Consider the following 23,779-nt stretch of genomic DNA (forward strand, 5'->3'; position numbering starts at 1 on the left):
CTAGCTTTAAAGCAAGCAAAGGTCAAGAGATATACTCTGCATACACACAGCAATCATATTAATAAATCAAGAAAACATGGAAACTGAACCCTGACACAGATAAGCAAACTTAATAAGCAGCTCTTTTGTATTACCATGCTCTGAAGGTCTGGTGTAGCCTCAAAACTGCCATTGTCATACAGATGTTTAACACCACACATTATAGAAATAATACTGCTTTGTGCAAATCTTACAAGATCTTTGATTTAGGTTACCCAGATTTGCGTTTTATTTTCAGTTTCATCTTCTTTCAGAGGTAGTGGACAGCATTCAACATCTTAATACCAGGACAGACCTGTACTGACTACCTTCTGTACTTCTGACAAAAATGCCACCCATCTACTTCAGGTCTGGTAGAAGCAGGGGATTAAATAAATGCCTAAACTGCAAAAATAACTCTATAACATACAGTAGTTTGAACTGTAAAGGATGGGACAGAAGTAATTCCATTTTTTTCAGTTCTACTTCTGCAACATTTGTAGTGGGGCTCACCCAGCCCTCTAAAGTTATTAAATTCTGCATCCAAAAAGTACTTCTTTTCAATTATTTAAATGCAGCCAAACTGATCAACAGAAGCTTCAGCTGTAACCAGCTCTACCTAGTAAACCTAGTGACTGAAGGAAGAACCTCTTTCCCTTGGAAAAACTCCAACATACTCTTGACTTGATAAAGCAAATCTAGACCTTTTTTATTTTATTTTTTTAAACAATTTGCCAAGACTGGAATGAGAGATAAATAGAAGGCACAACAATTTTGCTTTTTTTTATACAAATACAAACTAAACATGAAAAAAACTTCCTATTTCAATAAAAAATTTCACAAGTTCAGGAAAAGTGTTTTAAGAGTCAAGTTCTAGACATTTAAAACCTATCCCACAATCCAAAATTTTAAAGTGGTAAAACAGTAGTTCAAATTCCTTTCCGTGATCACGTATCAAAAGAAAAAAGTTTCTATGGATACCCATTATTCCACTTTTACAGCGCCACAGAGAGAAAGGTAAATGTCAATTTTTCAAGTGGCAATATCTCCAGACCAGAGGATGTTCATACGACCCTCAAAGAATAAATCAATAGTTTCATTTTTCTGCCCTTGAAATACTTGCCAAGTACTATGTTTTCCTACAGGCTCTTGAACGCATGCACGTGAAATATTATTCCACTGACTGAAATGCACCCAAATTCAGTAGAAAGGGGGGGAGAAAAAAATAAAAAGAAAAAATAAAGACATTCCTTTAGGAAAAACCACTGGTACCAAAAAAATCCAGTCCGTAAGTTTGAGGTGAACAAGAAAATTCAGTTCTTTTCTTTTTAAAATCCACTTTTCCTAAAACGTTGTTCCACAAAGCTGGAATCTGGGACAAGGACTAGAAAAAAAAAATCACAAAACCATAACACAAACAAAAAAGGGGCCAAAATAGTATCAAACGTAGCAGTCTATAACAGGCTAGGGCCACATTCCAAGATACCCAAGGCTGAAATTCACAAATCTGCAGGAAAAAGGGTTTGCGCCACCATGTCAACATCCACGATGCCTTCACTGGCGTTGCCCGATCCCCCTTCCAGCTCCAAATCCTGGCTTCTGGGACATTCCTCCACGTGGAGGCCCTCGAATCCCACCTCCCAGCCCCCCACGAGTGCCTCCAGGTCCACGTGGTCTGTTATCTCTGCGGTCACCCTCCCTGGCAGCTCGCGTTTTCTTCTCCTCCACGTTCAGGCGCACCTCTCCCCTGAACATGATGGGCTGCAACAAAAGGAGAAGAGGTGCTTTCATTAACGACTCACCAGTAACTCTTCAATGTCAAGCAGATTTCTGCAACCTTGTCTCACATCCTCTTCTCCAAAGCAAGTTAAAATGTTTTATGATTGGTTACTAGAAATCGACAATAGTCAAACTACACAGCCAGTCTTGTGCTTTAGGGTGTGAAAGAGCAACACTTGAAAAGCAATTTCAGGCTTAACACTGAGTATTCTGACAGTGCTTAGAAAAGGAATTGAACCATTAACAGTAACCTATTTTCACTAACATGTGGCAGTTAACAGTGTGCCACCATGCAGTGTCCTGGTTAATTTTTCTTATGACATGAAGAATGTCAGATCCTCTCTGCCACCTTGCTATACAGGCCAGTGAAGTCTTTCACTTGGGTCAAGCCCAATTCTTTAGAATTGCAGCAGCAAGCGGTCACCTGTTTGGTAAACCCCACTGAAGCAAAACCAGAGGAGAGCAGGACTGCAACATCACACAAACCTCACTGCAGACAAAAAGCTGAAGTGTGCAACAATCCAAGAACCACAGGAGTAAGGACTCTGTTGTTTCAAATTACTCCTGCAGTTGCATAACAAACAAGAAAATGAAAAATATGATCCATCATTGGCACAGGCACAATGCTTTCTCATCTAATGGAAAGAAGAGCCATTCACTTCTACCAAACTATCAAAGTGGAACAGATCTAAGGAGGAAGCACATTGCCCTCCTCTACTCATCAGCTGTACTGGACAAAGAGATCAAGGCATCATGTTACAGCCTTGTTACCAACTCCAGCGTAAACTCCCACATTTCACATCAGGCAGCAGACATCAGGTTTAACTTCACAGGCTAACAGTCTGCCAAAGTCTTTTAAACTCATTTATAGCAAAGCTTATCCTGAAAAAAGTCCTACTGTTTCAGGGCATGTGTTTGCTCAAAGCACTGGGCCCATTTGCAAAACAATTCACAGTGGCTACTACAAACAGAATTTAGTGCTATTCAAAGCAGGGTAGAAGGGGTGTTAAACTGCTTTTATAGGACTTAAGTCTATATAAAAAAATATTTTTTTCAGAAAGTCATGCCCATGCATTATAACTTATGCATTTACATGGGCTAGCAGAAAAGATACTTCAAGTGCACCAACTTTGCAAGCTTACTACACATTAAAAGTCTAACTTGGAAACCAGCATCCACTCACTTCTCTGGCTCCAGTTACACTGAGTAGCACAGTTGAACAAGTAAACAAAGGCCACAAATCCCTCAGCTGAGTGTGCCTTCGGCATTCCCTGAAGTCTGGCACTGAGCTCTCAGCTACCTCTCCCACTGCAAGAGAGCTCATGAGCGAACATTTCTAGTTTGTTTCAGCAAAAACTCAAACATGCAAGTTTAAGTCACTGCCAAAGGTGTTCACATACTGCCTGAGGCTAAGAAATGGCTTAAGGACCCACTGTCACTGTACTACCTGTTCCCACACCAATTCAGGCCAAAGTGAACCACATATACTCAATCTACTCTTAGCACTTGTTTCAAATCACCCATTTTAGCCTTTACCCTAGAGCACACTAGAACTGCTCAGCCCACCATACTAGGAAAACACTTACAGAAGCAACTCTTTATCAGCATTCAGGTATTTAATCACCAGCTCCCTGCAAGAACTCCTAGGATTGCTGGGCTTCATATGCACTAACTCACCAAGCATTGCCACAAATGTTGCTGGCATCCCACAGCTAAAGGTGCCTAACCACATGAAATATCCCAAACTCAGACCAAATCTCAAGGCTTAAAAATCTGCACACAAGCTACCTTTGAATTTAAGAACATAAATACACCGACAATACTGTCTGGTGAAAAACTGGGTTGTAAGCAAGTACAATGTACAGCTGTTATGGTGCATCCAGATTCATTGCCTACCACCTCACTGTACAGCCATGGGGTACATATCCTGCATTAGCAATCACTGCTAACAAGCTGAGTCTTTCTTAGTAAAAATTCTTTTCAACCTGCGCACTAGTATAGCTTCTCCCTTTCAGTCTCTTCAACTGGATTCTACTTGTCCAGAGTCAGACTCTACCTTGCCTTCCTGAAAGCTTTTTACCTGCTTCCTGTGTAGAGCTCAGCAACTTCCCATTTGAAAAAGGCTCCATAATGAATTCATATTCACCTCAATTGTTACAAGCCACTTCATTGACAAAAGATTCAATCTGTACAAATGCTGCACAAGTCTTGGCAATAGGAGAAAAGATATCCCACCTACTTTAAGATGGTTAAGAAAGGACCAAGTAGAATCTTTTCTTGTTAGAGTAATCTGAAAAACATTGCCTGTTATTAACTGACCAAAACCCACTGTCTAGAAGTTTATTTACCCTGCTGCTAAGGATCTTCTGAACTGGTTCAGGATCATCAAACACCACAAACCCAAAATTGGGGAGCTTTCCACCACTGTTGATGCGGAGTTCAACAACATTGCCATAGCCTGCAAGAGAAAAGCCAAGTTCTTGGGTCATACATTAGAATGCTCTGTTTACCACGCTTATGGCCACAACCCCCAAACCCTGAGAGGACAGCAAAGCAACTAACTTACTTTGGAAAAAGTCTTTAAGTTCAGTTTTATCCACATCGTGGGGAAGGTTCCCAACGAACAGCTGATGACTGTCTGGGTATCTCACAATCCGTCTCGTTTCCACATCGCCTTGTTCACCCTCACGAACTTGAACAGAAAAGTAAAAATTGTTTAAGAAAAGTCAGTCCCCACAAACAAAAAAGTCATGGTCAGAATGGGCACATTATAAAAGAATCAGAATTCACACTCAATTTATTCATTCATGTATAAAAAAAATAGAGGTAAGCATTCTACACAAGCAAGCTTCTGTTTGCTTTGTATCACCTGAAGCCAAACACTTAAGTAGAAACCTAGATACTTCAGTAGAATGCTAGTGAAATTCAGCTCTGAAGCTCACCAGACACTGAGACCAAGATCATCTACAATAACCATATCCACAGAAGTCATTCACTTACTGACAAAATTAATAAGACTTTAAAAGCTTTAATCATCATATTGCTTCCCCAAAACCAAATAGCAGACAACAGTTTATTCTTTGTAGCTTCTCTTACTCGGTCTAGGACCCCTCTGAGGAGGGATGCTTGTTCGTTGCTCCCTTACTCGCTGATCCCTCTGAGGTCTCTGAGGTGGGGTCTGAGATTCAGGCTTTGCCTCAGGGCGGGGCTGTACAAATTCAAGAAGGAGTTAAGAGGAAAGAATCAGACATAACAGTATGGTTCAGCTTTTAAGAGCTCACTATCAAGTTGTTGATAAAGTAACTTTAAAAATACAGGGGAAAAACCGTAGTTCTTTCCACCTGTGATTAAAACTCATGTTAGTTTATGCTAGAAGCAAACATGCCACTTGACTAAGCTAGAATTTCAAAGTTGCCCCATTCACAGTTATATACAGTAAAGCTCCTGCCCAAAGTGCAGTGGCAGTTACACAGATAGATTGTATTACATAAACTCATTCATGACAAAACCTCATTCATGAGCAGGGAAAAAAATTAGAAAAGCTGCCTCTCTTGTTAAGAGGTGCATCATTTTAGATGGCAGATACATCCATCTGCATGAACATTCCCTGGTTTTCCTCTGTGAGGAACAATTCCTTCTCAACCCAAAAGCCAATGAGTAACATTTACAAAGTCTATTGTGAAACACTGAATTTGAAAATCTTTGGAGTCTGAGAATTCAGATCATAAGCAAGCAGATTTCACTGTATTTTTCCCCACCTCAGTTTACTGTCAGCAAGTTGAGCACTTATTTAAGTACTGGATTCCTACCTGCGAGACCGGTACTTTCACAACATGAGGTGGTATTCCTGATACTGGAACAGCTCCACTGGGAGGAAGGTTCTTACTGGTTACTGATGCCCAGGAAAATGTCTGGAAAAGAGAAAAAAAAAAAGAGACGATGACTGGAACTGAACTCCAGATATATTTCAGAAAGATAAAAGTATTCCCGATGGTACAGCTAACAGACACAGGATAACAGTAACAAGTTTTAACCTGTCCTTGAAATCCTGGATCCAGCCACTAGCAGTTTACCAACAACTTCCTTGAAATCATTTCCATTCAAAAGACTTAGTATAATGACAATGGACTCTCACTTCCACCCTATTTCTAAATTCTATGTAAAGTTGAAATAGGACACAGCAGTGGCCTAAGACCAAGTATCACATCAAAGTTAATCAAAGTATTAGTTTCTTAAGTACTCATTTGTCCACTTTTGCCTCCATTAACACTGAAGAGTGACAAAAATCCTCAGGTAGAAATAAAGTTGCATTTCACCCCTTTTCCTGATTCAGCATGTTGGTTGCAGTCTTTTCAGAATTTCAGCAGCTCTGTTTACAAAAAAAAGTTTCTGAACCTCTCACTGCTGCCACAGTTCCCATACATACCAAATATAAAAGGCCTTACCTTGGCTCCTGGTATTTTAACCAACTACTTACTAGCTAGAATTTCAACTATCTGTTATTATATATGAAATAATGGGAAGGAAGCAACTGATCATGAGAAGAGTAGTTTGGGCAGGGAAAGAGTTACAAAACATTTAAACACTTTAATTCCAGATATTTTTCCTCTTGCCAGAGAGAGGATCATGCTTTGTAAAGGGACAGGAGTGTCAAACATACTGACGAAACCACATCATCATAGAAAACAGTAATCCACTGTCATTACCCTGGAGTCTTCTTGCACTGCAGGAGCTGGATCAGCAGGAGCTGGAGAAGGACTCTTTTCCACAGTCTCTTCTGGAGCCGACTCCTCTAATACCGGCTCAGATTTCTCTTCCTGCACCTCTGGTTCAGGTTCCTGTTCAGGTTCTGGCTCTGGCTCAGGCTCTGGCTCTGCAGCTGTCTCTTCCAGGTGTTCTTCAATGTCATTGCTATTAGCACCACAAAAAACAGCCAAAACAGAGAGATAGTATCACATTTGATTCTATTACTGGGTAGTAAGGAATGTTACTTGTCCAATACAGAAGTCACATGTATTGCATTTGAGAAGAACAAGGGTAGTCTGTCTAAATAAGGCCACATTGCACAGGGATGCAAGTTTCGCATTGCTACACTGTAGAGCAGCAAAAGTATTACATCTACTGAAAATCTAGAGTCTCTGTGTTCAGACTAGCAGCACTTCGGTTTCAGCTGCCAAATAAACAGAAGTCTTTTGACTGCCAAAGGGGAAAAATCATGAGTAGGAATAAATTCATTTGACCTGTTCTACAAGCAGTCTGTATTACACAACATCTGACTTCATCTAATAAGATATTATTACCTGACAGCCTGCTCATAGTAAGCACCAGTATCATCAGGAACAGCCTCAGGTGTCTGCTGTCTTTCCTCAGGTTCCTCCCCTTCCTCCTCTGATTCTAAATGAAGTTAGAAAAGGAAAAAATACACCACATATCTTTAGTACTCAGTTCCAATGTTAGCCATGTTCCATAACATGCAGGTGAAATCTCTGCCGAAGAGCACACGGAAAGCACTATCAAAATGTGACGTGGAACAGACATTTCCTTATACTTCTGCTATCAATTCCGTTACTCAGTTTGGACCAAGGTCAAGCAACAAATACTTCAGAGAAGCAGATTTATAACCTACAAATCTGACTGACTGCTAAAATAAGTCTTACGATTCTTTTACTATAAACAGAATTTGACAGAAAAATAATTATCTGCATGTCGCAGCTCCTTGCTGGAGTTCAAGAAAACTACAGGCAAGGGAAAAAACCTAGCACATGATGAAGCTTAATGCTGATCTGCATTCTCCAGCAAGATTTCCTCTGGTTTGGGAATGGAGTGTTGATATAGACCCAGAAACAAATACCAGTAGAACCATCCAAAAATTATTCCTACTTACCCTCTGGAGGCTCAGTATCAGAGTCACCAAAAACCTCATCTTGATAGCGGAAGATATCATTGTGGACATAAAACTTGTTTGCAACAGAACCCTAGAAGCAAATCAAAAGGGAAGAACTGATTCAATTACATCAACTGGAGTAATGTAAAAAAATGAAATAATGAGAAAACAAGCAGCTTGAGCAAGTCACCCTTCCCACACAGGATTAGTCCAAACTTGCCTCCTTTAACAAAATGTGTTATTCAGGTTAAAAAAAAAAGATGCACCATACTAGCAAGTCAAGTATGCATTGAACAATGGGAAAAATTCATATTAGTGCTTTTAATTCCAATAGCTCACAACACTGAAAAAAGTAGGAGAGAGAACTTTCTGGGATCTAAAGTATCAATTCTTAGCTCCCAGTGAAATGGAAAAATAAAGTGATCATGCAATCCTCCTTTTTTCACTATCATTTTCAATTATGTAAACTGTTCTGCTCAGAAAATGTGTCCATTCAAAAAGCCACCTTAAATGCTAAGTCAGCACTTTATATGACAAGAAAGTCTGGAACCCATGTCTCTAAACAACAGGAAGCATTTTCCTCTTTCTACTAGTTCTTTTCAGTAAGAGGACCAGTTGCTAGGAGTGCAAGTCAAAGATAAAGTAACTTTAAAATGCATTAAAAAATATGCATTGCACATATCCTAACTTTTGGCTACTAGGTATTTACAACTGTAATTCTGATATCCAAGGTTAACGTATGACTATACATGTAATTTCCTAAGGAATCTGCAGAACATTACTGCTGAATTTTGTGGCAAACTACCTTCCTAGTCTAACCTTTAGGATTCCAACACTGAACCAGACAGACCTCATTAATCCTGACGTATTAGAAGTACTATAATAACACAAGTACTCAATACAGCATACCTCAGGTGCAAGTACAAATGTTTGCATGAATCTGCGCACGGGCTGCATGTTATTGGAGAGCTCTCCCATCACCTGGACTACAACACCATCATTGAGAGTAGCATGGGCATCCACATGACGAATCTTTGTGTGGCAATCCTTGAAGTTTAATGACAGCACCTTCTTGTGGATATCCTATGAAAGACAGTACATAGGTTACACTGCAGAAGCCACTTCTGCTAAGTCAGCAGCTTTCAAAGAAAGCAGAAACATAAAACACTGTTTTAGAATATATTCCCTAACTCTAGAGAGAAAGCTTGGCAGAGTGCTCTAAGTTTGCTTTGCTAGCAATTTTACATTATGAACTTTAAAGGAAGCATATATCTTGCCCAACTATTGCTGTTTACAGTTAGGCAGTTTCCTCTACTTTTTTTTTTTTTAAACACAGAAAGCACTTGGACAAAGCGGGGATGAATCACAGCTGGGTATGTGTCTCTTCTCGACCACAAAGGTGACAAAAAAGAAGGAAAGAACAGTAAGGTGTTGGGTTTTTTTAAGTACTTACAGATTGTCCATAGACTGCGTCAGCTGGTTTTCCATTGGAATCCAAGCCACCATGGACATAGGAAGAGTTCTTTCCATAAAACCTGTTGGAAAGAAATATTGTAACACTAAGCTTTGTAATGTAAGAACATCAGGCCTCTACATTAGAGTAGATCATGAATAATACACTCAAGCAAGTTTTATGTCTGTATTATTGGAATACAGCCATACAATTACACAATCCTGTTAGCAATTTGGGGGCAGGGGGCTGCATTTTTCCCTTTGATCAATACAAAGTTCTCCTGTGTGAGCTGTAGCGTTCAGATATGTCAGATACCCAAGCACTAATAGCCAAAACCAGAGTCTCATAGGAGATAGACGATCCAATCCCATTCTCCCCTTTCTGTACAAGGTCCCTAAAGCAACATAGTACCCTGAACACCAGGAGGCTGTCCCACAAGTTCTAGTTTAAAGCTTAAGCAAGAAGCAATGTACTTTTTTGTTCATCTACAGTAAAGAAAGTACTGCAAGTAAATCTTCCATTCTATAACTGAGGGATTACAAGCTAAAATGTTAGACATGATGGGACTGCATTCTGTCAGCAGATAAAAGACTAGAACTGAATTCCATGGCACACTCTAAACTTTCCTCTGAACCAAATGGATGAGGTCAGCTGTCCACCTAAGTGGAGCAACACTCTGAATAAGTGTTCCTGAGATTGGAAGAAGGAAAGTTTCAGAAATTGTTTTCTAGCTACTCAAAGCACAGCAAAACAAAGTGCATCCTCAAAAAAAGAGGTTAGTTCTAGCAACTTAGGATACCTGTCATATCAAACAGGACTAATTTATTTAGGTAACAGATTGTAGTTTGCTGCACATTCATAATTTCTGATTTTCCTTTAAGAAAGAGCTGCTAGTGTGACTGAGACATACCAATATACAAACATACACTATTTTCAGTGTTTTTTTCCTCTAGTCAGGGGCCACTGTATTAAGACAAACTACAAAAATACTTAAGGCAATAACATTTATCCAATGATTACAACTAGAAGTAGCAAGCAACACACTTTTGATTTACATTTTTTCTTTTTTGCTTAGAATGCGTGCATAGCAGCCTCCCAGTAACAACCAGAACACAGATATTTAAATAAATTCCTGTAATCTTTATTATCCATGTTTTAACCTAGCTGATCAAAAACTTAGAGCAAACTACAGAGTCTGCCTTGAGTAAATCAGATTGAGTGTCCAAATTCAGCAAGCCAAGACATGGTAATAAGTTTATTCACCAATTTTAACATACAAATTAAGGCATTCACACAAAAACAGATCATAGAGTCAAGCAGAGCTTTACCTGTGCAAATAGTCAGGTGCTTGGTTCAGCAGAGTATAGTACTGCCTCACGAATTCCCGCCCGACCAGCAGGGGACTTGGCTTCTCCATCACCATTTCTTTGGTCAACTGAAAACTACGGAAAAATCAAAAGCTCCATGAAACACAAGCATTTCACATTGCTGTTCACATACTGATAGCATAAGCCACATAATCACAGTGGAAAGCACGCACCAAAACCCATTAGCTGTTTTATCACAGTCAGCAGTTTAACCGATACATTTTCGGAGTCATCACTCTCTGGTGTTGAGGAGAGGACCACTGGGTACCAAACGAGTGGTGGAAGAGGCTGCATGGGCAAGGGAGATTACCTCATAACATGCCAGTATTTAATCATCCTACATACCCTCAGTAAAAAGCAGGTGGCAAGCAAGTATGGTTCTTCAAGAGGATTTGCTAAGTGGCTAAGTCATTTACAGTCAATCCAAGTTCTACTTACCTCACTTGACTTCACAATCAGAATTAAAAGTCAGATGTTCTAAGGCAAAGCCTGTGCTACTGTATTAACGGCATTTTTAAAAGGTCAGAACAAGCCCAATCTATTTTTATCAGCAGCACAGCACTCCTTGCTTGTGAGTGACAAGCGCTGTAGATGAACATTGGATTGTATTAAAATTGCTACACTACAAACAAATGCATGCTACTCTTCACTTGCTTCCACCAAACTCAGCAAGTCACCTCTCCCTTAAATCCAGAAGGCCAGTCAAATGAACAGCACCGTCTATACCTAGGCCCAGGGACAAACTGATCTAGGTACCTTCCACCTAATTTCCATGGATATGCAAGTTACAAAAAGAAAATCTCTGCAGGTAGATTACACAATACGTATATATCTTCAGTCCAGGTCAGTCAAAACCAAAGCACATTCTTCTGTTTCTTTGCTTTCAAATACTCATATACACTGTTTAAACTCATACAAAATACATTCAGACTGGTAGGGAAAAACACTGATACCAGAGCATACTCTTACTACCTAATACAGAAATAAAAGTAGACTTTCTGCTTCATACTCAATTATACCAACAGGTAGCAGAACGGGCACTTAGTGGACAGTTTTGCTGTTGATGTATCACAGACTATACACGATAGCTAAGTTTCCCTGCAACAATTCAGGCCCTGTAGTGCTGACAGTAAAGAGCTAGCGAAAGTCCTATCTGCAGCAAGTCAAGCAGATGTTATCCAAAAAGGTATTAAAAGACCACATGCAGCAACTGAAAAAAAAACTTTCTCCCCATTACTACACAATCTCTTCCCCTACACAACCTTGTCCAAACACATGATATGCAAATTTAATATGCACATACTCCAGGTGTCATGCATCAAAACCAATACACAACTAACTTGAGCCCTCTAAAAAGCAATTCAGGAGTAATCATTTACTTATCCGCTTTTATTTAAGACTGCCAAACTATAAATAGCTCCAAGAAGTGGCAGCATCAATTAAAAAAAGGAAGTTCAACTAAGTAGTCCTTTAGCAGAGACTAATCCAGACAGGAGTCTGCAAAGTTCATGCCTAGGCAGTTACATTAGGACAAGCTTTCTCTTGTCACCATCCCCAGGATACAGGATGCTGTTATGTAAACAGAGCTGCCCACAACTATCATCTGAACAAGGCCAGGGGGAGAAGGAAAAAAAAAAAAAAAAAGAGACTGCCTCTCCTATACAGTTGTACTAAAACTTCTTCCAGTTCACCCAAGGATCTTGTTTGACACTTTCATTACATTTGTTGAATTTCAGAGTAGTAGTCCTATAAATGCTAAGAAATGACAACAGACTAGAGCTTCAAAAGACAAAGGTGACCTACCAGGTTAGTGTTATTTCAGTGACAATTTCAAATGCACACCATATATAGGACTGCAAAGGAAGTTACAACCATACTACTGGATGTACCAGGAATGAAAAACAGAAGCTTCAAAACACAAAGAGAACACACAAAAAAGATAACATGGAAGCTGGTATTTTGGATAAATCAACCTGGCAAATTCTTTGTATCTCAGACTGTGGTCTAACACCCAACATACTATAATCAAAAGACACAAGGCAATGTTTAACCACACTGGCAGAACATACAGATAATATATTTGAGGATGTGATCACACCCACTCCCAGCAATGCTCAGCATGCACTGCATCCAGCTTAGTTGGAGATACAGTACACTGATTCCTACCCTGGGAGGTATGCAGTTTAAGGTTCAAAACAGAAGATAACTAGAATGCTAATAATGACAAAAAAAATTGCTATAAGTTTTGCAAACATTGATGTGTTTTGCTGATTTTAGCACAACGTCGTCCCCCCACACACTTTTAACTTTGTAAGTTTAAAAATAACATAAATACAAAGTCTACTCATTGTATTTTTAAATGCACTTTTTGCAAGTTTAAACACAGAGGAGAAAGATCTGACAGGCTCTAGAGGATGCATACATGAGTGCCTGCTTTCAGTAGAAAGTGTGTTTATCACCACCATACAAAGAAATGTTACTTACATGATAACATGCAGAAAGGATAAGACCAAACATGACCTAGAACTCAAAAGGCTTTTTAATACATTCAGAAGCTTTCTGTTGTTAGAGGAAATTTTCAAGAGCTAACCATACAGAAAGAAAGCAATGCTCCATGGCAGGAAGCACTCAGATTCTACAGACCACTTTCATTTTAGGAAGTTCCCAGTATCTGTGGTTTTGAAGAAGCCTTCAAATTGTAAGCATAACATATTACAGATACAGATGTACAAGACCAAGCACAGTCTGAAGAGATAAAAACCTCAAAGATATGCACTTGTTTGCCTCCTAATGCATATGAAATTAGATTGCCACAAAACATTATCAGATGATAATAAAAAACATCACAGGTAAAAGTAAACCTAAGTTGTGGGTACCTCTGCCGATTTCCTCATTTGTTTCCTGTCAAGCACTTGTGAAGCTCTATCATTACAAGGGGCAGGACAACCCTAAAGCAGTGGGAGTAGAAACGGCTGACAGACAAGACCTGCACTTAACTGACAATGCAAGACTTAATTGCTCCACAACAGTTAAAAAGCTTGCCTCTGTGCTGTGATTTTACAGTTAGAAAGCCATTCCTACCATATCCCCCAAGATCACCCTGGAGCATGACAAGAGCTCTATACAAAAGACCATACACATGTTCCTTGTTCACTCCCTTCTATTTTATTTGGGGAGAGGGTGGGGAAGGTGAAGGGGGTGCATTTAATTTCTTTGTAAAGACTAATTTCCCCTGGAATCCAAGCTTATTCCTATAGATGTCAACAGAATTGACTAAAAGGCCTGCCTATTAAGTGCTGAATCAAGCTCTTTTGAGAATTATTTTCAATTGTTTCAAGAATATGAATGTACAGAACTTGACCTCCTCAAGGTAAACTTTTTACCTGTAGCACTCAAATCTCAACAGCTCATGCACCAAAAGCTCTTTCAGATTTCTCTTCTTCAGTGAAAGTACTCACCTGTATTAATCCACTAGCACATCTCCAACGCTGTTCTGAGCTGTCCCAGTGCAGTACTGAAGACATACTGAAAGTGGCTTGTGCTGATTATGTCTGTCATATCTACATGCTAAAAATCAAAGGACAAAGGACTTCCCTACTGCTAAGGGTGAAAAAATAATCTCAGAACTAACTCTTAACATGAAAGGAGGAATAGCAGAGTGCCCAGCTCTCATTAAGCAGATCTGAAAAGAAATGGGAAAAACCTTTACATGACCTAATCAGAGGATGACAACAATCTGCTTTTACTCCTGCTGCACCTGCTGCTACACTACCAGTTGCCATCTGTTCTTTTCTCCAGCCAGCACAACCTGAATGAAGCCAAGCATCTCTAGAGAGACTATTTGCTTCCTACCACTCATGAGCAATTCATTACTCCACTACTCCTTGACCTAAGAATAACTGCAAATATTTTATACTGTGTTTCTACTGTACAAAGCATAGTAGTACCAAATGCTTGAGCTGTCACTATGTTACTCCTGATAGAAGCTGATCCACACGTTTGTGTGTCAACTGAGATAATGATGAAAGGGTGAAAACTGACAGGAAAAGCTGAAAATTATTTAAGATTCATTCATAAACATGCATTCATATTACCCCATATATATAAAACCAATTGAATAATTCAAATTATAACAAATATACTAGAACAATTTGGTAACATAATTGAGCCTTTTCCTTAAACCAAGAGACTTACAGGAAGGCAAATACCTCCTTTACAGTGGTTATCACCTGGCTGGTGGAAAATTCCACCATCTGTTACAATGCTCCTACTTGGCAGAAAATCAATGCCAGGCACTGAATTTCTAAAGTATGGTTATGTAAATTCTGTATTAGCAAATTTAGATTTAGGTCCACAAAACGTATTAGTAGTCAGAAAAATAGACTCAAAGAACCCCTAACAGCTAACACTGGTTAGTATTTTCTCACCAAATTGCTACACAGTGAAAGTGAACTAACCATTGCTGTCAACTCAATTTTTTTTTATTTTTAAATCAGACAAGGAGTTTAGTTTCTATCTTGTTTCTACTAGACTTCCTACACACAACAAAAATCTCACTAATGTACATCATACAGTGTTGAGACTCTCAGGACAACTAATGTCTGCAGAATCCACTTAGCCTGTAACAAATCAGAGGACCAGACTCCAATGAAATAAAACTTGCAAGTCAAAAAATCCCAAACTTCACTTCCTGAGATGTGTGGCAATTTTAAACATCTTCTGTCATGAAAAGCATAAGCATTGACAGAAAGACAAGTTAAAATTTACATTGAAGTATATTCTAAACAGGCCACAGTTTGGTTTTAACATTATCCTTGTGCCTTTGTTCTCTGCCATCTTCATTTCCATATTTTTGACTTGCATTTCAATACAAGAAACAGAGTCAAAAAATCCAAAGTTACTACAACGCATTATAATTCTGCTTGATTGGAATATTACACAGCAGATACACGGAACAACCTTATAGCAGTTCACACTTTTGGCTATTTGTGTGCTATAAGGTGACTCATTTGATACTACATTCCTGCCTATCTCTACCAATTGGTAGTTTACAGAGTGCCAGAACAGCCATGTTGCCCCCTCCATCCTGCTCATTACAGGTTTAACTAAGATATTCTCATAGAGCTGTTACACTGTTTCCAACAACCTAATCAACTTCTATGAAATACAGATCTTTCATTTCTACTTTAACTACACAAAAGCAACTGCCAGTACAATTGATATGTTCCCCAGATGGAGATATTTTTCCCCTCTAAACCAGAATATGAAACTTTTCATGCAACTCTACTCCCCCATTTTAATATCAATTAATTCTTTAACACAAAAAGGCTTTTCAAAAACTTAAATACCCTAAGAAATTCACACGGAAAAAAAGGTGTCCATACCAAAATACATCGCAAAGCTGGCAAACAGCAATTTTGCCAGGCATTAAAGGTCTGGTCAATAGTTAATAGGATTGTGTAATTAAGTGTTATTTGGGATTTCTCCAGGTTGCTTAGCAACAGGTGAGCATATTCAAAGCCACAAACCATTTATCTATACTACTGCTACTTTGGATAAGGATAAAATAGCCATTACAAATAAAATCATGAAGAAAACTCCTTAGATCATGCCTGTGGGAGGTATATTAAGTTAAACAACAAAAGCAAAACACTTCCAGTTAATTCCAACTCTCCATACATTTTACACAACTAGCATGTGCTAGTGCTGCTGACTAAGCAAAAAAGAGAAGCTGGTACCTATGTGAACTATGATAGAAAAGTATTAGAGTGAACAACGAAACACAATCTAAGCTCACATCAATAGGCAAATTCCAACAGAGGATTTATATCATCACACCAGCTTGCTCTAAGGTAGGAAGAGGAACGTAAACCTTTTGAAAAAAATGCATATTTAAAACACTACAAGATACCAGATACACTGAGATGTGAGATACCCTTCTTATTTTAATATAGCCTTAACTGAGGGGGAAAAAAAAAAACCACCAGACTCAGTTGTTGACCCCAAATTATGAAGCACCTCAAATAAGTGGGCAACCAAAGTCTCAAAATACAAATCTCCTTTAAAAAACAGGTATCATTACTTGCCTCCCACTGGATGCAGTAGACAATGTCACAGGGAACAGTGTCACAGCAATACAGGTTGTATTTTATCAGAAGCCATTACAGACAGTTGCCTGCCTGCAACCAGTTCAACTTTTCTCTATTTTGACAGATTCAGAGGGAAAGTTTTCTGTTTGAAGTAAGTTATCTTAAAGGTAGCACACTATTTCCACAGGAGGCAAGCCACTTGGAAGACAGAGCCTGAAAGCTGAGTGATGGGGTAACTTACCCAATGAATAATGAAATATTTGAAGATGAAATTGGAACAAGTTGTGAGGTTACCAGCATTCAACATTAAGATAGCCCATAAGATACATGTATTCACTAGAACTTCCAGAAGCAGGCACACCCCAACCAAGATCAGAGCAGTGTGAAGTGCTAGACATATCACCCAGACAGAGGAGCCTTTATTAATAAGGATCTGGATACTCAACACTGCCATTTGTCCATTCACTGCAGTGACTAGTATCTACTGTATGACAACCATGCAACCTACAAAGGCAGGCAGTGCCTAAGTTCATAGAGTACTTGAGGTGTTACAAGGAGCTGGATCCTAAAAGACTGGAACACTGCATCCCTGGGCAAACAGTTTTCTCTGCGCTTAATTATCCTGATGCTGCAGAAAGGCATAGCAATACCCAAACCCCTTTCTGAAGCTCTTTGAGGCATACTGATGAGGGACACTATAGAAAAACTAGATATTACACCAATATATGGATAAGAAAAATCAAATTAGAACTATTTTCCAATCAAAGTATCCAAGCAAGCAATCCAAATCCAAGCACAACATTTTTATTACAAGATTAAAAAATAATTCAGAATTACATTCAACACTGGCCACTTTTCACTAGTACTGAAAAGCCCCTCTGCTTGCCAGTGGCAGATGGGAAGCCTTATTCAGCAGCAACATACAGCCCTTTAAACACCGTAAGAATACAAATAAACAAGCCATGAATTGCTGCAGAAGAGCTGTCATTCTAGAAGTTGGCCTGTGCTTTTGCTAACAAACCTGTGTCATCTACACATTGATGGATATGATGAGTCTGCCAGATTGTAGACAAAATTCGGTGCTTCTTGTACTGTTCAGCTCTGCCAAGCAAGGGAGATAAAGATTTCTACCGCTGTTATTCAGAATCTAAGAGAACAGTGACCATTTCAGAGAAATGTAATTTCTAGAGCATTAAGCTCAAAAGCAGAGAAAAAGAATACAAAGATGACTACCTCACACGTAAGTTAAGCTAGTCAAGATCAGCATCTATACCTGTACAATAAAGAATGTTTGTTTGGGGAAGGAGAAAGATACTAGATACTATTCTAAGGAGCATGAACATCCACCTACTATCCAAAGACACAGAGCAAATTAGGTACTGTTTAAAAGGGGAGGAAAAAAAAATAATCTGAACTAGAAAAATCTTAAAGGCTTGGTATTAAAGGTAAGTGATATCACAAGACTTTCTCACCAAGTTGTTTTTTGTGGATTCGCCCCTCAAAGTACTTTGTCTTCCCCGAGCAGCAGGCCTATTTTGGTATGGGTTTGGGGTTGGTTTTGTTTTTTGTTTGGCTGGTGTTTGGTTTTGGGGTTTTTTTTCTTTCTTCCATTTTAAAGCTGTCTGAACTGGCTTCCAATTTTCTACTTTGTATCACACAATCATCACTTCTATTCAGCAACACAAAAAAAACCCTAGTGATACAAAGAGGAGGAAGATAGCATTTCTGCAGAAGCAGCATAAGCATTTGAGTCCTTGCTTAGAATTAGCAGCAAGAAACAAGACTCACTGTAAGTTAATGTTTGTAACAGCTGCCCTATGCCCATGACCCAGCAAGGGTCATCTTTCAGAAGCCAAATATCTGGAGTTCTCCTTTAAACTGCAGCTAAGGTGTTTTGCATTACTTTTTGGAAAGTTCTACTGTATCATGTTGCAGAAGAACTGATGCCTTAGAAGACAGATCTAAGTTATTTCTTATGTTGCAAACAGAGGAGCACACCGAGTTTCACATGCAGTTTATTACTTACTTTTGTTTTGATAATGTACGCTATAGATTTACGATAGGGGAAGTGAAATTTTTGTCTTCTGTTCTCATATGTCTCAAATATGGCTTTGCATCTCTCAACAAGTCACCAGAAGTTTCCTACTTATTACACAAAGGAGACACGGAGTAGGCAAGTTGGAAGCTCTAGAACTACACAAACAAATTTAAGTTCCTATTACTTAAGCTTTATTGCCTAAAATAAAAAAAATATGAAGCATCAAATTAGACAGCTTAATCTCTGGTACTTCTAGATGCCCAAAAGGCAAGCAGAGCACCCTGGACTGATAGCTACTTCATTAAATTCCTCCTGTGGCAGGACTCTGCTATAAGCAGACTTGCACACACAGTCTCACAAGTAAAACCTGAAGCTCAGTCACTATTTGGGGACTTTCCATGAGACAACTTCACCTGCAACAGGTCTTACCATGTAGGTCAGTCAATATTTTTAAAGCACATATAGACAATTTGATCATGCTCTGATAACAGCTGCCCTCAAGAGAGTCACAATAGTCTGTACATGCACTAATGCCTTTGAATTCCCTTGTGCATTTCCAGAAATACAGTTCTCAATTGCTGAGCAGCTGTAACCAGGTATGATAGGTAAACAGCTCCAAAATTAATGGAACAATGCCTTATCCTCTCTCCTTTTTATACTAGAACAGTTCTGGGAGCTGCTCATATCCTGTTTCAGTTTGACAGAGAAGAGCTGGAAATAATCTTGCCACCGAAAAAAGTTAAGGCTGCTACAGATGGACCTGCTGTAACATTAAGCTAAGATGATTTGCCCTGAGCCTAACAACATTTTATATCATCACAAAGAGATAGCCATGTTGCATTTAGCTTTAGAGAAAAAACTGACCCTTGCAAATTGTCTGAAGTTCAAAATTAACTGGTCTTGAAAATCTGAGTTCTCTCAAAATTCAAAGTCTTGAGAATTCACAGAAATATTCCTACACTTTTTTTTTTTAATAATCCTAAATCAGATTCTCCTAAACAGGCTCTCGCCTACATCTGGGTGAAGGACTTGCTCATTTCTAACTGGACTTATTCCAACCTCATTTACCCTACAATTAGAAATAATGTTTTTCTGAAAATTACATTTTAACCATGCAAATTTCATCCTAAAGGGTAGCAGGATAGTGCTATTCTGAATGGTTTGTTTACTCTTTTTTAAATGAAAAATAACAGTCAGCTTTATGCCTATACTGCTCTCCAGACTGCTTAACAATCAAGTAGCTACTTAGACCCTATGATTTTGCCATTAGAACAGGTTTTGTTTTGACATTGAAGAGGTGCTCCAACAACTCGATGAAGTTGGCAGCAGGTCCAGTCTTCTCTTAGGTCTGCAATTTTTCCGTTTGGCTCCACTGCAGCTTCTTAAAGTAAAAAGCAAAAGTTACTCATAAGCAGTCAGAAGAGGCAGATTAGAATACCTAGCTACATAGACATTACTATGGAATTTGAGGTCACTCCCACTTGGATTAAAATCACCAGGATTAAGATTTAACAAAATATTTTCTGCATGCCAAGCAACAGATACCTGTAAAGACAGTCAACTCTTTCACTTCTACCCATTTTAGCCACAGAAGAATCTTAACCTTCATATATAGACTGGATCCTAGCACTTCAGGCTAATCCATCCTGGCATTGTTACATTGTTAGACACTTAAAAACAAAACTTCAGCCTAACAGTGGTTGTGACACAAGAAAACACTACAGGGCATGCAGAAGAAAATGAAAGATGGTCACCAGCATCTGAGAATACAGTATTTCACATTTGCCTCAGCAAGGAACCAGGTTTGTAACAGATAATTTGTACATAACTGACAGCTCAAAATCTTCTAGCTCTAAAAGCAGTATTCCACCAGCTATGTCTTTCTGGAAGAGGTCCAGACTTAATATAGCTAAACTAGGACCTCAGACTAGTGTGGTATTCACTGCCTGCAAAGTTTTAGAGATTCTTTTAGAGTAGCTGAATATTAGGCTTTTTAAATGTTTATTTTTTTTTAATTACTCAATGAGATAGCTGAAGATTATCAAGTCTACTAGCAATTTACTTCAACTCTGGCAATTTTATATAGGCACCCATAAGAGTATCTAGTCTTTTAGACAAAACTATCACTTTTACCTTTGGTTTGTTTCAAGCACAGCAGACTACAGGCAGCACAACTAGCACCACCCCACTTGAGTCCTGCTCTACACTGATTTCCTCTGATTCTTCATTCATCATGTCACTCACTTATACAAAAAGGCACAGGTTTTAATATTAAAAACTGGAATAATTAATTCAAATGTTTGCTAACTCAAACAGGCCATTTATGCTAATCTTATGAGTACTACGACTGTTATTAACAGAAATATCAATACGTACTTGTAGTAACACCATCTTTACTTATTTTACTTTCATTAAAAAGTGTTCCTCTGTTCACCTTACAATCTGCAAGGTGAAGAAAACACTGGCTTTATGAACTAACAAAGAGTTTGCTGTTTCATGATGTGCATAAAGATTTCACGTTTAAATTAAGATGTTCAAACTTAGAGTATCGTGAGTTATGTCCAACTCTATTGACACTGTTGTACTAGCAGCAAAATGAACAGCAGATGAGTGGTCTTACAATCAGAGTACAAACAAGTCTTGTATGTTTTTGTTGTTTCTTAGACTGCAAGCAAAAAGAATCCCTATAGAAGATCCTGATGTTTACATTTGACCCACATACGCAAAAGAAATCTTGTCCACCAGGTCTTCTACCTTAACTTTACCTATGTTTTCTAGCCTTCAACTTAGGGAGTTCACACTAAGAAGAATACAAGCAAGCAAAAAAGATAGTTGCCTAATTCACATAAGTCAAGAACTGGAGACCACTACTCAGCATCTGGTTTTAAAAGAAGATCTACACTTAAAAATAAGATACACATTTGCAAAGGTTCCAATGTTTACATGGTTCTTTTTCTAACGGATTTCATACAATTACACTTTCTAGCATGTTTTAACACTGCCTTTCAGGCAAACTAGTCTCTGAAACATGTGACACTATCAAAAAAAGTTGAGAGATCTTCATCATAAAGATGCTCTGTGACTATCAGGCTATAAGACCTTAAGCACATAAATACTTACAGCTAGCCCTTAACTTAGCTATATTTCCTTTCATTAAACTTTTTTTTTAAAAAGCTAGACTCACAACATTAAGTATACCGAGTGAAACACCCCAGAAAAAGGTAAGTTCAGTTCACAGGATGTGAACACGCTACCACCAGTATCACAGAAGTATCACAGAACTATCTTTTTAGCAAAATCATTAGGCTTATTCTTTACAGAAAGGAATAAGAAAAGTGAAGGCTTGGTGAAAGGGCAGATTTCAGAAAAGGTTTTTTAATGCAGTTTTTTTTTCTCTGTCAACTTCTGCACTCCCTTCTCTTTACTACATCAACCTGAAAAGTCTTGTTAGCTAAAACCAAACCAACACACACACCCCCCACATTTGATTTATGGCACCTGGAAGCATTAGCCTTCAGAGCCTGACAGCAGTGTCCACAATTCCTAATGCTGTCACTCCTGGCTGTGACAGCACAGGCTAGACAAAAATAGCATACACTGGAAACATGGCGGCTTGCTGCAAATGCTGTTTGCAACCAATTGTGAAAAGAAAAAATATCTTTTTTTTTTTTTTTGGTAAAGAGTACTATACGCATGCAACCCTTAACATAAAAAGGTAACCAGGTAAGCCCATGAAAAATAACACCTTAGATCATCCAGATTAAGACAAAAAGACATATGGAAGCTTTTTCTCTGGTTTCCCTCCAGCAAGTATATCTGGGCCTTACAAGAGGCTGGAAGGTCTTCATACAAGCACTACTTCGCATTTAAATCTTGGTTTAATCTCGGATCCAGCCAAGGTCATGCGGTAAGTCAGGGTAAGATACATGCTCTCCTTCTGTTTAAATTATGACTCCCTTCATCTATAAAGTTAGGGCAAGGGAGACACCTACGATGTGATATACCGGTACAGACGACCTCACGATGTAAGTACCCACCCAGTATTGTATTACTCCCTCCATCTACAACTATTGAAAGGGGCTATCTCAGCTACGTGCCAGGCTTTGGGCCGCCTCATGCTGAACCCCCGCCCCACCTAAAAAAAAAACAAAACCCAACCAAAAATCCCACCAAAACACACACAAAAAACCCCCACAAAAAAACCCCAAAAAATCCGAGGATGAAACAACACCAGAGCCTGAAAAGCCGAAAACAAAGCTCGCAGCTCCACATCTCGACTCGCACAATGAAGGCCCGCGAACAGCCACCGCCACCCCCCCACCCCCCCGCAAATAACGCTGCCTTCTAAGTGACTGCTCGCCGAGCAGCGCACCATTGTACCCCGCTCCCGCCTCGGAAGTCGCCGAGGGCGCCGCGGGACCAGAAGGTTCCTCCCGCCTAAGGCCCCGCTCCAGAACCCCACAGGGGGCTGCGAAAGCCCGGCCATGGGCTCGGACGGGAGGGCGCTCGCCACAAAGCGCCGCCGGGACCGGGCAGGCCTCGCGCGCGGGACCAGGGCAACGGGAGCCGCCTCGGCGTCGGGAACGCGGGGGAAGCACCGGTGCCTTCCCTCCCCCCCCCCCCCCCCCCCGCCAGACCGCGGCCTACCAGTTGGGGGGGGGGGGGAAGAGAGGGCGCCTCAGGCTAGGCCCGGTGCGTACGGCCCGCAGCCGTCCCCAGGGGGACACAGCCCTACCGGTAACTCCCGTCGTGCCCCCCTTCCCCCCTCCCTTGCGGCTGCAGACCCTCCTCCTCCTCCTCACCTGCGGGCGGAGCGGGACGGGAGCGGGAGGCGTCGCTTCACCACAGGCCTGCCCGGCGGACGAGAAGCACCTCACGCAACGGCGTGCTCTGCCGCCGGTTAAATATATAGCCGGCGCGCAGCCTACCCCAGCGGGAGGTGGCTCAACCAATCAGAGAACTGCAGTCCCTCACTCGGATACTAATTGGCCCACAGCGGGAAAACAGGCGGGCAAATGGCTGAGAGGCAGTCCAGCCTACCAACCATGCGGCCTGACTACGCGGGGCTGCGAGCGCGATCGACACCAAAGAAAAACCAATGGACGGCAGCGCTCCCCTTGTCGGGGTGGGACGAGGCCTGATGGATTTCTC

The 23,779-nt window shown here is 40.0% G+C and overlaps 1 protein-coding gene across 2 annotated transcripts; it reads right to left on the minus strand.

Annotated features, from left to right (window-relative positions):
• Positions 1-702: 702 nt before the first annotated feature.
• G3BP1 (G3BP stress granule assembly factor 1) lies at positions 703-23,563 on the minus strand. 2 transcript variants are annotated; one of them, XM_075766098.1, is made up of 12 exons: positions 23,431-23,563; positions 10,463-10,576; positions 9,135-9,216; positions 8,591-8,764; positions 7,682-7,772; positions 7,098-7,191; positions 6,504-6,708; positions 5,607-5,708; positions 4,894-5,005; positions 4,364-4,489; positions 4,146-4,255; positions 703-1,779 (listed from the first exon to the last, which is right to left on the minus strand). In XM_075766098.1, the coding sequence occupies exons 2-12, from the start codon at positions 10,555-10,557 to the stop codon at positions 1,573-1,575; spliced, it is 1,398 nt and encodes a 465-aa protein (XP_075622213.1). In that variant the 5' UTR covers positions 10,558-10,576; positions 23,431-23,563; the 3' UTR covers positions 703-1,572. The 2 variants fall into 2 exon arrangements, with proteins under 2 accessions (XP_075622213.1, XP_075622212.1); XM_075766097.1 differs by having other exon boundaries at positions 4,146-4,276.
• Positions 23,564-23,779: the final 216 nt, after the last annotated feature.

Source organism: Balearica regulorum, chromosome 14 (assembly GCF_011004875.1).
Source record: "Balearica regulorum gibbericeps isolate bBalReg1 chromosome 14, bBalReg1.pri, whole genome shotgun sequence".
Classification (NCBI taxonomy): domain Eukaryota; kingdom Metazoa; phylum Chordata; class Aves; order Gruiformes; family Gruidae; genus Balearica; species Balearica regulorum.

Bases quoted from the DNA above. Each gene is read 5' to 3' on its own strand.
- G3BP1 (XM_075766097.1), bottom strand. From the start codon at position 10,557: ATGGTGATGGAGAAGCCAAGTCCCCTGCTGGTCGGGCGGGAATTCGTG. The intron at 6,709-7,097 runs GTAATAATATCT...TGGTGCTAATAG, and splicing joins TACTATGAGCAGGCTGTCAG to CAATGACATTGAAGAACACC. The intron at 5,006-5,606 runs GTAGGAATCCAG...GAATTTGTACAG, and splicing joins TGAAAGTACCGGTCTCGCAG to CCCCGCCCTGAGGCAAAGCC.